The 15,429-nt window shown below is 40.1% G+C and overlaps 1 protein-coding gene across 1 annotated transcript in view; it reads left to right on the top strand.

The window, feature by feature from the left end:
- Positions 1-15,429, top strand: part of CFAP58 (cilia and flagella associated protein 58) — a 72,265-nt gene that overhangs the window by 16,911 nt on the left and 39,925 nt on the right. The window contains exons 8-13 of the mRNA XM_079976084.1: positions 608-690; positions 1,885-2,076; positions 6,209-6,370; positions 8,646-8,792; positions 13,683-13,823; positions 14,155-14,378. Coding sequence (XP_079832210.1) covers positions 608-690; positions 1,885-2,076; positions 6,209-6,370; positions 8,646-8,792; positions 13,683-13,823; positions 14,155-14,378 — 949 coding nt within the window. The remainder of the gene's footprint in view (positions 1-607; positions 691-1,884; positions 2,077-6,208; positions 6,371-8,645; positions 8,793-13,682; positions 13,824-14,154; positions 14,379-15,429) is intronic.

Below are 15,429 nucleotides of genomic sequence, written 5' to 3'. Positions count from 1 at the left end.
CAGAGACATACTTAGAGGTTGGTTAGGTTGGCACCTGCCAAGGCCGCAGACTCGGGGGGTGGATTGACAACAATTGCACCTCTATGGGCACCTCAGCGGAACAATCCTGACATGGCATAGACTGATGCAGCAACCCTGCAGAGCCCCCTCCCCAGTCTGCAGTGGTACTGCCTGTAAGGACGCTGCTGCTTGGCCCGCTGTCCTAGCACGGCTGCTGCTCCTGCCCCCCCCCCGCTCCCTCTGTTTGTCCTTTCAGCTGATGTGGTGACAGTTGAGGCTTTTAATTCACCATAGCTGAGTCGCTTTCCCCTGTTTTTTCTCCTGCCTTGACCAATTTCCAGAGTGTGTGCCACTGCATGTTCACATCAGAGAGCAAGGGCCATTGACTTAAGCAGGGCTTACTTCTGAGTAAAGTGTGCACTGGGGCAAAACCTCCAAGTTAGTGCCTTTCTGCTGTCACCTTGTCAGAAGTAATGAATAATCATATTGACTTTTAGTTTTAAAGTAATACTGCGTTTAAAAAATAAAATCCCACAATGTTTTGTTTTGTTCAAGTTATGCAGTCTGACTCTGAACTCAAGGTTTATCAACTTTTCCTGTGTTTTAGAGTTGGAAGGTGCAAAAAAACAAGCTGAAATTGACAAAAAAGCTATAGATGAGCTGGTGAGAGAAAGGGACATATTGAACAAGGTGAGTGTGTACATCTGACTCTAGAAAATGCATCTCTCAGTCATTTGTATAAAACCAAATCCTAGTTGTGGTCATTAGTAGTCATTTGGTCAAGTATGAATATGCACACTGCTGCTGGAACATGCTTCCCCTTTCTTGGGCCCATCAATCTTCTATGAAAGGGCTGCATTTTTGGTGGCAGGGACTGGGAGAAATTCTCTTACTTTTGTGGGCGATGTGGAAATGTGGAAATAGAAATGAGGTGGCAGAGAGTTTTAGTCTTTCTTTTACTGGAAAAAAACTTTGCCGTTCCATCAGGTGACCTGATGGACAGCAGCAGCATCCTTCTCATTGAGAGTGGCCCAATGGGAAAAACACGGCAGGGGCATTATTGGTAAAACTAAAAATCAGTCTGACAGATATACATCTATTGATCATTAGCGATGACTGGATCAGCCTATTTCTGTTCCATTTCAGTTTTGCATGCACTCAGTCATACGTCTGTTTCCTTTTTGGTTTTGCGGATTGTGTTCTGATTCATGTAAGTCCAGGACTAGTTGGTTTGTGACATAATGCAGACTGAACAAATTTATCCTCCATCTCTATTGAAAAGAATTATTCTTGGATATAAATGTAACAAAGTGCTGCAGTTCTGTAGACAGTTTGTTTGGCGAAGTTTCACGGATGCCAGTTGTGCCCGGGATTGCAAACTTTGTCCACTATCTGTAGTAACATGCAAACTTTAAATGGAGTGTCTTGCATCTTGGGAACAAGCATTTTTAAAAAATGAAATACCAGGTATTAAGAGTACCACCTTGGGATATTTATGTACTTTTCTGGCAATGAGAGTCAAACTATGTTACATAGTCTCTCCACATTTCTTCTTTCATCAAAAGCAACTGTGGGAGGCTGCAGTGAGGGGTGAAGGAGGAGTCTTCTAGAAAAGGAGCTAGGAAGATTTTGAGCGGGAAAACAGCCAGAGGAGACATAATAAAGCAGTCTTCTCCCCCCACCCCAACTCCTCTGCTGTTATTTTCATTCTACTACTGCCTCCTATGGCTGCTTTTCATTAAATAAGAAAAAGTCAGGAAATTCCCATGTCATGTATCTCCCATGTAATGTCATGTTTGGACATTGAGTGCTTGGTATTATTAGGCTTTGTGAAATCACTCTTATACAATGTGTCCCCTAACCATCTTCACTGTTTGTTTGCAGAACTTGCTCAAGGCTGCTACCGTTACTCAAAAGCAGATGAACCTTGTTAAGCTCCATGAACAGTCAAAGAAGAACCTGGAAGAAGAAATTCAGAATTATAAGGATGAGGCTCAGAAACAGAGAAAGATAATCTTTCAGCTCGAAAAAGAGAGAGATCGCTATATCAATGAAGCCAGTGATCTCACACAGAAGGTACGAGAGAGTTGTTTGCAGACTTTTGCCTTTCAGAACTAACAAAATGTTCCTTTCAGTTCTTGACTTTCTATATGGATTTTGCCAAGGTCCTTTCAGTGGTCTTTAGGCTACAAGAATAAAGTTCCAGTGAGTTATACTTATTCCTCTGCATGTTCTTTACATCTTAAAAAGTCCACTTAAGCATACATTCTGGTATCTACAGTTAGTGTCCTAAAAACCCTCCTGTTGCTTCCAAACCAGCTGCTTATTGAGCAATCATGCTGATATATTCACACACAACTTGAGCAGAAATTATACAGCATTGTCTGTTTATTGAGTATTCATCCTGATATGTTTGTGTTGAAGTTTTATGATATTGCCAACTAGTGGTTATTATCCCATGCTTTCTAGTGCAATTTTACATCACCTTTCTTACCAAACATGTTGCTATTAAAAAGGTAATGGGATATTTGTGCTAGAAATTATTGTGTAACAATCAGGTTTTGTGCGAATAAACAATCCATCTGGAAGCCCCAAAATAATAGTAACTCTCAAAATCTTTAGTTCAGTATGTTGTTGTTGTTATTTAGTCATTTAGTCGTGACCGACTCTTCATGACCCCATGGATCAGAGCATGCCATGCACTCCTGTCTTCCACTGCCTCCCACAGTAAAACTATTAGTAAAACTATTTCAAATGGAACAAGTTACTTGAGTCATGGCACATTGTCCTAAGAAGACAGATATTTGTGGCAGTAAGTAAGCAGTCTGTTCCAATCCAGCGCCATGTATGTATGGCAGTTGAAAATCTGACCTTCAATGCAAAATCACTCTACTGAAGCTCATCAAGTGATACTTTGTGCATTCTTCCCAACATGCTATCTGTAAAGGAGATTATTACAGAGTTCTCAGGAAAAAAAGAAGAACTCAGCATTGTAAGGGAAATGTTTTCCTAATCTCAACTGACAACTCTTGAGTTATTCATAATAAAATATCCATTAATTCATCCAGTTCCAGTTTGAGAGTTATTGGAGAGGTGTTACTCCCACGCAACAATTTTATAAATTCTTATGAAAGCACAGTCAGCCTCAGAACCATGGATGCCAACTTGTAAAACATAGTAAAGTAGTTTATTATTGTACTTTTGTTCATCAACTCCCAAGATGCATGGTTACAATTCAGTGATCTGTTTTCTAATTTTGCTTCAGCCTATATAATCACTAAGCTAGGCTTCAGATTTGAAATACACATTATTGATTTTGAGCTCACTTTTATTGCTATTGGCAACTTGTTTTTAACAGGAAAAAGCAAAAGGTAGGAGTAGGAGTTAAATTATAAGCTGGGTCTCTGCTTTTGTTTTAAACTGTAAGCAGTTTTTAGGCATCTCTGCAGTCAGCAACAAATGCACTTGAGTACCATTGCCACTTCTGCAATAAAACTTTCTATATTTAGATGTACTTTATCTCCTGAGTTGGTTAGAGGTATCTGGTAATCAATTAATTAAGCATTCGCCCCAAAGCTTGCGCACTGATAACCCTACTATACACTAGCAAAGCTTGAATTCTTTCAGCATAGACAAATGTGCTGGTTGCAAGGTCTACTACTGAGTAGCTGTTCTGAACATTAATGTTAACTCTTCCTTTGAAGGTTCATGAACATAAATTTATGAATTTAAACAATAGGCCTCAATGCAAGGAAGCTAGGCAGGGTGGACAAATTCCAGCAATCTGTTTCATTACCATCTAATGTCAAGGTAATGAAGAAACCATTTCCAGAACCTCAAATATCTGAAATTTAAAATTTATCAGATTTCTCTGGCTTCTCCTTATGAGTTTTATTAGTGAAAATACATTTTTAAAATAGTCCCATGTCTCTCATTACTGCAAAGTTTGTACAGCTCTCCCCAGTCAGTTGGATAAATGAAGTGGAAACTACATAGCATATATGTAAATAATTATATGGGAGGGGGGATTTTGTACAAGAAAGCACAAAAAACCTCGGTACTTGGGATAGGTTTCTTCCAGTATCTTGCATGGCAGAGATGAACATGAATGCATATTTTCCAAGAGGAAGTTGTAGTAGTAAAATGTTTTTCCTGCCGGTTTCATATCTTACGAACTTCACTATTTGGAGGTTCTCTGCTCTCCTTGCTTACCGTATTTTTCGTCCAATAGGGCGCACCGGCCCATAGGACGCACCTCATTTTTTGGGGGGGGAAATGAAAAAAAAAAAAATCCCCCCCAGCCGCGGCTGCTGCTCCAAGCCTTGCGTACACCCGCCGGAAGCACGGGGAGCCCTCCGGAGGGCTCTCCCGCCAGGCGCGCGAGGCTTGTGGACACCCGCCCCAAGCACAGGGTGCCCTCTGGAGGGCTCCCCGTGCTTCGGGCTGTAGGCTGCTGCCCACAAGCCTTGTGAGCCCGCGGGAACTCCCATCGGGCTTGCAAGGCTTGCGGATAGCTTCCTGAAGCCTGGAGAGCGAGAGGGGTCGGTGCGCACCGATGCCTCTCGCTCTCCAGGCTTCAGCGAAAGCCTTCATTCACCCCATAGGACGCACACACATTTCCCCTTCATTTTTGGAGGGGGGAAAGTGCGTCCTATGGGGCGAAAAATACGGTAATTTGAGAGCCCATATGTGCCCTGCTCTTTAAGAAGGCAATTTTCCTTCTTCCCTATCAATATAGTATAGTATAAAAAATATATGCTGGAGAGGTATTAAGATTTAAGTGTTTGTGACACCTTCAATTTCTTCATGGCAAACTGTCCAGTGCATTCCAGATGATCTGCTTCCACTCATTATCTCCATGTTTTCTCCTCCAAATGCTTGTTTTCCTTAAGAAAGGTGAATTGTGATATGATTAGGCAAATAATTTTGGCCGCTTTTATCCTTGCAAAGAGGTATGGAGTACAATGGGATATCTGGATTGACTGTTATGATAAATGAGAATGACAAGAGCCCATAGTAGCTCAGATACTGAGGATTCTCATGCGCACCTGAAGTTATAACACAGAGCTGTCCAAGATTATTAAATTCCACTGACTGTATAAAGAGTATTCATTGGCTAAAATGATCCATGTAGACACCTTTTTTTAAAAAAACCTATACTTTGCTCTCCTCTATTTGAAACTAATTGCAGCTCCTTAAGACAACCATTTCACACTTTGGCAGAGGGCAAGATTCATTACTAAGGTGATGTATTGATTCCTAGGCTAGTTTTCAGCAACAAATTTGAAATCTGTCATTAGACAGTTCAAACAACCTCGTCACTACAAATGAGAGAAAGACAGCAATGTTGCATTCTTCATAACATGCGGTTTCATTTCATATAAACTATATGCACATGTGTATATACATATACACAGAGGTTGCAGGATGCGGTTGGTGCTGTGGTCTAAACCACTGAGCCTCTTGGGCTTGCCCATCAGAAGGTCAGTGGTTCGAATCCACATGATGGGGTGAGCTCCTGTTGTTCTGTCCAAGCTCCTGCCAACCTGGCAGTTTGAAAGCACGCCAGTGCAAGTATATAAATAGGTACTGCTGCAGCAGGAAGGTAAAGAGCTGGCCACATGACCCGGAAAGCTGTCTGTGGACAAATGCCGGCTCCCTCGGCCTGAAAGCGAGTTGAGCACAGCAACCCCATAGTCGCCTTTGACTGGACTTAACCATCCAGGGCTCCTTTACCTTTACCTTACCTTTACACAGAGGTTGCAATCCTCTACCCATTTACCTAGGAGCATATCCCTCTGAATGCAATGCAACTTAATTACAAGAGGATTTGTATAAGATTACACTGCAAAAATCTTTTAAATAATTGCAGAGTGGACTTGACCTCTTCCCAGCTGCTTTTATTCCTGTTGGGGGAAAGATCTTGGGAGATCCTGTTGGGGAAAAGCTGAGTAGAGACAATTTTCAGTGGGAAAATGGTGTGTGGGGAAAGGTTATGATCCTGCTTTCCCATGCTAGTCTCCTCCTTCAGATTGCAGCTGCATTCTTTTACAACACAATAAAGTCTGTAAATATAATCCAGACCTTAGCCCAAATCTGTCTGGTTGAACAGAAATCTTTGTATTTGCAGTTAAGTCTGTATATAGTGCACTGCTAGTCGTCATAGAAGGATGGTTTAATGATATTTATTTTATGCTTTCTCTGACAGGTCCTCCATCACATGGAAGATATCAAAGTGCGGGAAATGCAGATCTTTGACTATAAAAAGCAGATAGCAGAGTCTGAAACAAAATTAAAACAGCAACAGAACCTCTATGAAGCTGTGAGATCAGACAGAAACCTCTACAGTAAAAATTTGATCGAAGCCCAGGTACTAAAAAGCAGTTCTCTTACTAAGTTTGTTTCCCATTTTAGTTGAGCCATGCAGTGGTGGCTGGTAACATTTTGACATGGGAGGGCTGCAATTTTCAGATTGACAGAAATGACTCTGTAAATTAAAGACAGTATAAAATGTGTGTGGGACGGAAAAAGTGTGTGGCTTTGAGTTTTTGAGGATTATTATTATTTTTAATGGCTTGATATTTTCAGTAGGAGGGCTGTGGTCCCATAGCCCAGCCTCCACTTGAGCCACCCATTCTCAGTTAATATCTAGAAGATATAACAATGTTGGCATGATTGTTTTCATATCTTTGTCCCTCCTGTGGGAAAAGTTATATTACAAACCTCAGCCACATTGACCTGACTGTTTATGCAAACAATCATGACTCTAGAACAGAGCTTTCCAAACTGTGTGTTGCAACACATTAACGTGTCAGCTGCACTGTGTAGGTGTGTCACGTGAATGCTCCCCACGCTCCTCCCGGGGCTAGAAAGGGGTTAGTTTAACCTCTAGTTTGCTACTAAAACTCAATTACTGTGCTGCGAAAGGATGCATGTCTAAAAAGTGTGTCACCAACATGAAAAGTTTGGAAAGCTCTGCTCTAGAACATAGAGTCTAGGTGGCTGCAGGGGGACCCCATCCACGATACTATCTTCATATGTATGTCTTTGAAAGATGAAGAGATGTCAGGGGTCAAATTAGGAAAGCAACAAGTCTCTGGTGGTTCTGGATTACAGGAGAGCTTTCCATATCAGATGTCCTCCAAAGATGATCTAGAAATTTGTACCCAATGGAGAAGGGAACCATTTTTCAGATGGCCTAGCTCAAGAACATTACAAATAAATGCTCTTGAATGATATGATTATCTGAATATAGTATTGTTTTAAAGTAGATGCCTTGAAAGTGTCTGCCAAGGGGCATCCAAAGCTCCAGGGGACTAAAGGAGAGTCAAACAAGACTGTATCAGATTGATAGCTCAACCATCAATTTCCTTTTGTCTTCAGCTTTGTGTGAAGAATCAATAGACATGTATAAACCAATATTAAGCAACAAATTATTTTCTATAGTAGGGAAAAGCTGTCATTGCAGCATGAAGGAAAAAGATACAGATTTTTTTCTGAGGGAAAGTTAGCCCATCAAATTATTAAGGAAGTAGCTACAAAGGTGGCCTAGTAAGGAGAACATAATTTAAATTTGACTAGGGAATTTCTTGCACAGGCTTGTACCTGGCTAGGAATATAGCCCTTGCCCAAATGGAAGTGGGTAATTATGGCATCTATAAGGTGTTAATTTATTTCAAAAGAGTGGGGAGCAAGAGGATTCAGTTAGCATGAATTGCAAAATTCAGGAGTAGGAGAAAACATCTGTAGCTGAACATAACTTTTATAGTATAGTCAAGCTATGCTATAGCAATAAGACCATCATTCATAGTTCAGTAACAAGCCAGCCAGCCGTGAAAACAAAGATGGTCTTATCTGAAAAACTATGCAGAATTGTCATCTCTCTTGGGATATAAGCTTAATTGGTGCAAGCTTGTTTGAGAAAGCAAACCTCTTGGTAGGCATTTTCAGATTATTTAATAAGGAAAATTCCCCCATTGCCCAACCCTGTTCACACTGCTTCTGATCTCCAGGGTATCATAAGCTCAGACACAGTAAAGCCATTTGATAAAGGAGTTGTTGGCTGAATTTCAGTACTTGCTAGGATGGTTTCACATTTTTGGATCCTTCTGGTTTTGGGAATTGTTGCTTGTTAATTTAAACGAATGTAACCTCAAGCTTTGCAAAATTCATGGGAGCTTTTCCAATTTCATTACCATAGTAGTAGATTTGGAAACATATGTGCATACCAACTTTTAAAATAGCTGGCTTTCTTCATGAAGATTTGTAACATATCTAGGATTATACTCAGCTTTCTCCTGTTCTCTTTACATGAGTGATGATGTGTATATCACATGATAAGCTCTAGTTTCAAAGGATGTGTGTGTTTGTGTGTGTGATATTTCTTCTGTTGCATTTACCTAAGTGAGAACCAGAGTTCTTATTTTGTCATTGTATTATACCTTTATATCAGACAGGAGCCTGAGACCTTGCTCCTGCTTCTTGATATTTTTCTGGCTTTTGATGGCATTGTTCATGGTATCCTCCTGGACTGGCTCTGGGGTGGAGTATGGCTATGCTGAAAAAAAAATGTGGATTTTATATCTATCACTGCTTTAGAGCCATTGGTACCTGCATATAGTAAGCCCTCAATTCTGTCATGTTAGGATGAAATCAATGAAATGAGAAAGAAGCTGAAGATTATGACACACCAGGTAGACCAGCTGAAAGAAGAGATCTCTGCTAAAGAGGCAGCTCTTGTGAAAATGCACCTGGACCACCAGCGGATAGAAAAAGAGAAAGAGGCCTTAAAGGTAAGGAACTTCCATTAGGAAAAGTGTCCCAGTATTGATCAGAGGTAAAGGAATTGGTTTTAAGTTGTTGAATTGGCAGAAATGTACCTGTTTACCTTCTTGAATAGACTTTTTTATTGTCTATATAAAAGACATATTTTTTCTGTCAATAGCTGTTGAAGAGCAGTATTAAAATATATTTCGTCTTGTGTGGCTCTTCAGAGTGGACCAAGGGCAGGAGCTGCTGCACTAGTGCTGTTGTGGAACATTTATGGTTTTAGTAATGGTAGGAGTGCATTCTGCAGTCATTGCCAGTGAAAGCAGGGAGAGCTGGAAGTCTCCCATTCCATTGCCCAGAAGAGGCCCTGCCACTTGGCATATGTTGGTGTACTGCTCATTCTGCTGTGCTCCATCCATCAGCCTGAGCTGATAAAAGTGGTATCCGATTTGGTGTTGTGGATTCCTGGGGATTTCAGCATCCATGTTAAAGCTGCCAGATCCAGGTGCCTCAGGACTTAATGGCTGCAATGGCTGCAGTGGGGCTGTCCCAAAACGTCACCAAACTCAACATAGAACACACTTGATCAAGGAGCTGGATCGTGATCTGAAAGGGGTTGGTGGGATTTAACGTCTATCAACTTGTCATGGAAAACTCACTTCCTACTTAGGTTTAGGCTTGCATGAGCCTTTTCCCTCCTGCAAGGATGGGGCACATATTAAAATGGTCCCTCCTCTGGAAGCCATTGGATTCCATAGAGCTCTGGAGGATTTTCCTGCCAGGGTGCCCTGGGATGATTGGGAAATAACTGATTCTACTAACACTTGGGGTTCCTCAAAAAGACTCTGCAATTCAAGCTGAGTTCTCTGCTGGCCCATGCTGGTTATTCATCATACTTTTTGGTCTACATTTGTTGAATTAACTTCTGTTTAACAGATTTGTAGGATAGGAGTATTTTAAATTAAGATCCCTAGTCTTTAAGTGGCAGGGTAGAGTCAATATTCCATGGTTGCCCTCATTTTTCTGGCAGGGCTTGTATCCCTTTAACATTTGTGTGATTCCTGGCATGGAGATGCATAGATGGAAAATTGTCAGTTCTTGAATTTTTGCTGGCCATGCAACTATAAAAAGTTTACGATCTTGCCAGGAAAAAACATAGTAAAGAATATTATAGAGATCTAATACTTTTGCTGGAAATGGTTCCTTTTTAGCTTAACATACATAGCTGTCTGATACTAAGCCAATGAATCTTACTACTAAGTAATTATATATAGGATTGTAGTCTTAGTTCCCTTCTTGACAGGTTGTACCAATGCCATTTTAGCCAACTGCCTTCATTCATGTTTCATTAGCCACTTGTGCTTGGAATCCACTGAACTATTGGTGTCTGGATTGCTCTGTCATAACATTATTATTGTAAGTGTGGACATACCCATTAAACCCCAGTTTACTACTATTAGACTACACTGATATTTGGCACAAACCTCTAGGGTTAAATATTTGCAAATTAACTTGAGGAGTTTCTTGCTTAATCATTAGATAATTAGGCTAAGGGCCCAGTCCAAACTCCCACCTCCTGCCTCTGGCCAGTGGGGCTTTGTGGAGTGGCAGGGCCACTGCTGCATCTGCAGCCCTGTTCCTCATGGTGCCTGTGGAGGCAGGTGATGGTGGAGGATGCTCAGGCCCCATCCATACGTGATGGCTGTGCCAGCCCAAGCTGGTGCAGCGATTGGGCCCTATGCCATTGTGCTGTGGCTGTAAGACTGACTTGGGATTCAGTCAGTCCTGAGCTGGCACAGCCCCCCCTTCATCCTTTTGAATGCCCCACCCCAGGGCTTTCTGCTGGCTCCCACTGGTGAGCTTCATACCTACTTGCACAATTGGCAGCCTGTGGGAGTCTGGCTGAGTCCAAAGAGCTGGGAAGTGAGATACCACCACCAAATCTAAACCCCTCCCCAGGTGTAAGGATGGGTATGGTGAATTGTATGGTGAATGGTGGGTATGGTGAATGGTGGGTATGGTGAATGATGGGACTGAACAACCGCAGACTGATCTTTTGTAACTTTAGGGGGAAAGAAGATCAAGGATTTGAAGAGAGATAGCTGAACTGGTTGAATATGGAGAGCAGGCCGAAAGGAATAGAGAGGCAAAACCTAATATAGAGTAGAGATATCCAGGATTCTGGAGTTGTTCACTATTGGAAGCTGATGTGGAAATACTATTCTTTGCATAGTCTTATTTCTAGTATTGATGGATACTTAACAATTAACATTTGAAATGCTGTGCAAAGTTAGTAATTCCGCCTTCTCTGTAGTATATTAAGAAAGAAGAAAAGATACACACGGGGAGAGATTCTGGTTTTTCATTACCAAATAACTAGATTCCCTATGAGTGGATTTCTGGTCAGGTGGAAATTTACTTTTGAGGAGCAGCAGAAAGTCATAAATCTGTGCTAAATCAAAAAGAAAGTAGGAGAATACTGTCAGTGCTTCTTTTAGTTACAGTGAATGTAGCTGAATCTGGCTGCATGAAATGTAACTTTCTCAACTTCAGTCTCTCTTTTTTTGTCTTTTTAAGATCAAGGGAAACAGCATCCATAGCAGGTCATTTTTATTTTCACTAAAGGGGGAGATCCCTTCCTTGCTACTTTTTGCTTTGCTTTCTTTTTGTCAATTTTATGCTACGCTCCAGTGACTCTGTAGGTTTTCAGCTATTGTCAGCACATTACTGTTATGACAGAATGTCAATAGAACTCTGTAAAGGGGTGATGAATTTGGGTTCTCGGTCTGTCTGCGAGTTGTTATATCAGCTATGGAGAAAGCATTCAGAACTTTACTTCTTGTGCAAAACTGTCTCCTTTAACTAGCCTCTAATGCTGCCTTGTCACTGTGGAACCATCCACCAACAGTTTGACAGCAGCTTGATTGCTGTGCTCTTTTACCTGTTCAATTATTCAGCAGCAAAAGTGTCTGTGGCCTATCCTCACTTTAGTAACTGGCTTGAGGGCATTCTGCTCTGATGCCTACAGAATTTGTGCTAAATACCTAGAATGCTAAGAGTTTCCTCCTCCCTCTTTTACATCTTTCCCAACCCCAACCCAAATATTATGCATTCAATTCAGTGGGTGTCCTAGTATGCAACTTCTACATTTGTCTTTGGTGCTTTGGCCAGGATCCAGTGGATCAGCGGGAAAGCTTACCCATTTACTGTGTGTTTCCTGTCACATGGGAATGTGCAGATCCTATACCTGAAGGTATTTAGATCACACCTTTGTGAGATTTCTGACACCTCTAGGGCTTCTGCTTAACATGGGGCTCCTGGATTGTCTGGTAGTTGTTTGGATTTTGCTTTGCAAAATAGCTTAGATTTTCATGCACTTAATGCATCTGAACCAGAATGTTTGCTTATATCAATAGCCAACATCTAAAGCTGTATCTTGTTTACAGCTTGTATATTCTGTGACAAAAAGGATAGCGTTTTGATATTAAAAAAATGTTTCAGCAATGCTGAACTACATGAACAGTTTTACTCTTCCAAACAGTTACTTTTTACACACTGTTGCTTGCATTTAATACTAGGCAGCATCCATTTTTGCTCTGCTGATAGAGTTTGATTAGTGTCCAAAGTGGAGTAAGTGTGGTGCAAATATTGTGCATATGGGAGAATAAAAGTTTTATTAAAGAAAACAACATGGGAGCAAGGTATTTTATTAGTATAACAGAACAGTTCTATCAGTTCTCTTAAATTATTGCTTTCGCAACCAGTTTTGTTGTTGTTGCATTGCTTTTTCTCAAGAGACCAAACACACATCCCCATTTATTGGAACTGGCCCTTTTCAGAATCTGTTCTGACAGAGCAGGATCAAATGTCTCTGTCTCTGAAAAACATCCTGTCCTGAAAATATATCGCAAATGTTTCTTGCTTTTAAAGGTATTTCCCAACTAAGAAATCAATAGGAATAGCCTTTCCCTTTCTATCACTTTAACAAAGTGATTGTCCCTTTAACAATTGAAGCACCACAGAATATTTGGTGGTTCCTTTGGCATGGTATCATTATCATATTTGAAAATAGCACACCTTGAGTTGCTCCCAGTGAACTACTGTACTAGCAATGTATCTAGGAATGATACAACTTTGCTAAAGGCAAAGGCAATAAATTACAGATAAATAACAGCCCTATTATGTGCAAACTTTATCACCTCAACTCTTGACTGTGAACGTGTTGTAGCTTATAGTATTACATAATATTATCTTATGTACTATCCTTGAATCTTTGTTTCTGAGTTCTCTATGCTGTTTCAAGCACACTATAAAAATGTCAGCAGCTTGAATGAAGGTGACCTGGACTGCTTCCATGGTTATGGGCTTTGTCTGAAAGTATTCTCTGTCCACTGCAGGGGTAATGCTGTTAAGTTATCTGATTGTAGTGATTTCATGATCAATCAACCGTCTGTGTGATTGTGTCAGAATTTTCTGTGTCAGAAAATGTGTAATTTCACTTGTACCAATTCCAGACAAGTTTGATAAATTATAAAGATAGTGGTGGGTTATTACTGTAAGCAACTGAATTCTCCACTATCTACTACTGTTCATTTTTTCCCTCTGTAAGTTTAAGAAATGCCTGCAAATTACAAATTGAGCCTAAACCACACTGACATTTCTCTTGGGTATGATGTACAATACAAAGATGTTGGACATATTGTTACAACCTTTCTTTTATAAGAGTTTAGTGTACATTTGTGTGGTATTTCTCATTTGCTGTTGAGAACCAGCAAACTGAATCCAACAAAACATGAGAACCTAAGCAAGAGTACAAGATTGTCTAAATCTTAATAATCCTAAATTCCCAGGTTTATAAAGTCGGAAGCTGTTACTAAACACAATTTATTTCCTGTTTCTTTTGTTTCTGTCAGAGTGAACTGCTTAAAATGAGACAACAAGCTCTGGAGACTAAACACTTTATTGAAAAACAAGAGGAAGAAGAAAGAAAACTCTTGAAAATTATTTCTGAAGCTGATGCAGAGAGGATCAGGCAAAAAAAGGAATTAGACCAGGTAAGTAATACAAGCACTGCTTCAGTGGCACTTACTCCAATGTGACTCAGTTGAAGCAAATTGGCATCAACCCATTTAACATACCATAGTGTTATAAAACAGAAGGATGCCAACTTGTTCTAGTTGAAGATCTGGCCTACTGTCAGGACTGCTTCAGACCCTCTTCAGTAATATTTTTATTTACTGACAATGTGCAACATTTTGGTGCTATGTTTTTTTTTTGTTTTTTTTTGCTGATGAAGGCAGCGCTCCCCCTTTTGCTTTATGACTGACAATTTTCATACTTTCAGCCCATCTGTAGAATCTTGTCTTGACCTGCCTCTTTTTCTAGGTTATCAGTGAAAGAGACATTCTGGGGAGCCAGCTGGTTCGTCGCAACGATGAATTGGCTCTTCTATATGAGAAGATCAAAATCCAGCAATCAATTCTGAACAAGGGAGAAATGCAGTACCGGCAAAGAATGGAAGACATCCGACTACTCAAGCTGGAGATCAAGAAACTTCGTCGGGAGAAGGCAATACTTGGCAAGAGCGTAGCTAATGTGGAAGAACTCAGGTAGAAAGACAGAATGAATCAATTTTGCTTGTTGCTGCGGCCATGACACCGCTTTTGAGACACTGGTGAATGTTTGTTTTCATGCATGACAAAGATTTGTGTTGACATATCAGTTATTTCAAAGAATGATTTGCTTCACATGACCTCATACAATACTGGATTTAAATTCAAGCAAATAAGCTAATCAATAGCCAGGAAAAAGAAACATCATTTTAAAGGGAAGTTGCTGGTACCAAACTATCCCACTTCTAAACTTTACTTACTTCTACAATTGCTACAATGTAAAACTTGACAGGCAGCAATGGGGAAAGTGTTCAGAGTTCAGTGAATAACTTAGTGGGGCCCAGGACCCACATTAGCAGAGCTGTTTTTTATTAGGTAATTCATAGTGGAAACAGAACATTTGACATATTTATAACAAGCCCTAATATGTTCTCAGTTTTTTGTCCTTTAGATTTATCAGGTAGCTTGATCCTAGTAGAAAGATTTGCTTAAATTTTCATTCGAGATTGTGTTTACCTCCGAGCAAAGTTTTATGGGCTTGCTAGATTTATCTCCTCCTTTTTTGTGCTAATACTTTAAAAAGAAAAAGAAAAAAAGACTTTGCTATACTTGAGACATATTTTGTTCTTTTGGGAAAACATTGTTATATAGTCACTGTGGGCTTGTAAGAAAATAGACTAAAGAAAAGGACTGCTTTCAGTGAGTTACTGGTTTGGCAAAGGAGGATTTAGTTCTGTCTTCTGTTAAGTAAGATTTATGCTGTTGGCAAACTTCACAGACATTAATAAGGTTTGCTCTAGAGAGTTACTCTGCTAGTCCCAAAGAATAAGCACAATAAAATAGGTAAGGTGCTTTTTTTTTAATTAATTGGACTTATTTCTTTGGGTGAAAGAGTGTGCAAATTTCATGGAACTTTTTACTGTAGGTAATTCTCAAATGCTAAACGACTTTTAGGCAATTTAATAACAGGGTGCTTCTAAGCATTTTTCCTGAAAAGTAAATCTTATTGAAATCAGTGGATGTTGCTGTGTAGTAAGTGTATATAAAA

Source organism: Podarcis cretensis (assembly GCF_951804945.1).
Source record: "Podarcis cretensis genome assembly, chromosome: 5".
Taxonomy (NCBI): domain Eukaryota; kingdom Metazoa; phylum Chordata; class Lepidosauria; order Squamata; family Lacertidae; genus Podarcis; species Podarcis cretensis.
Note: the sequence above shows the minus strand (reverse complement) of the source record. Positions and strands in the feature narration are given on the sequence as shown.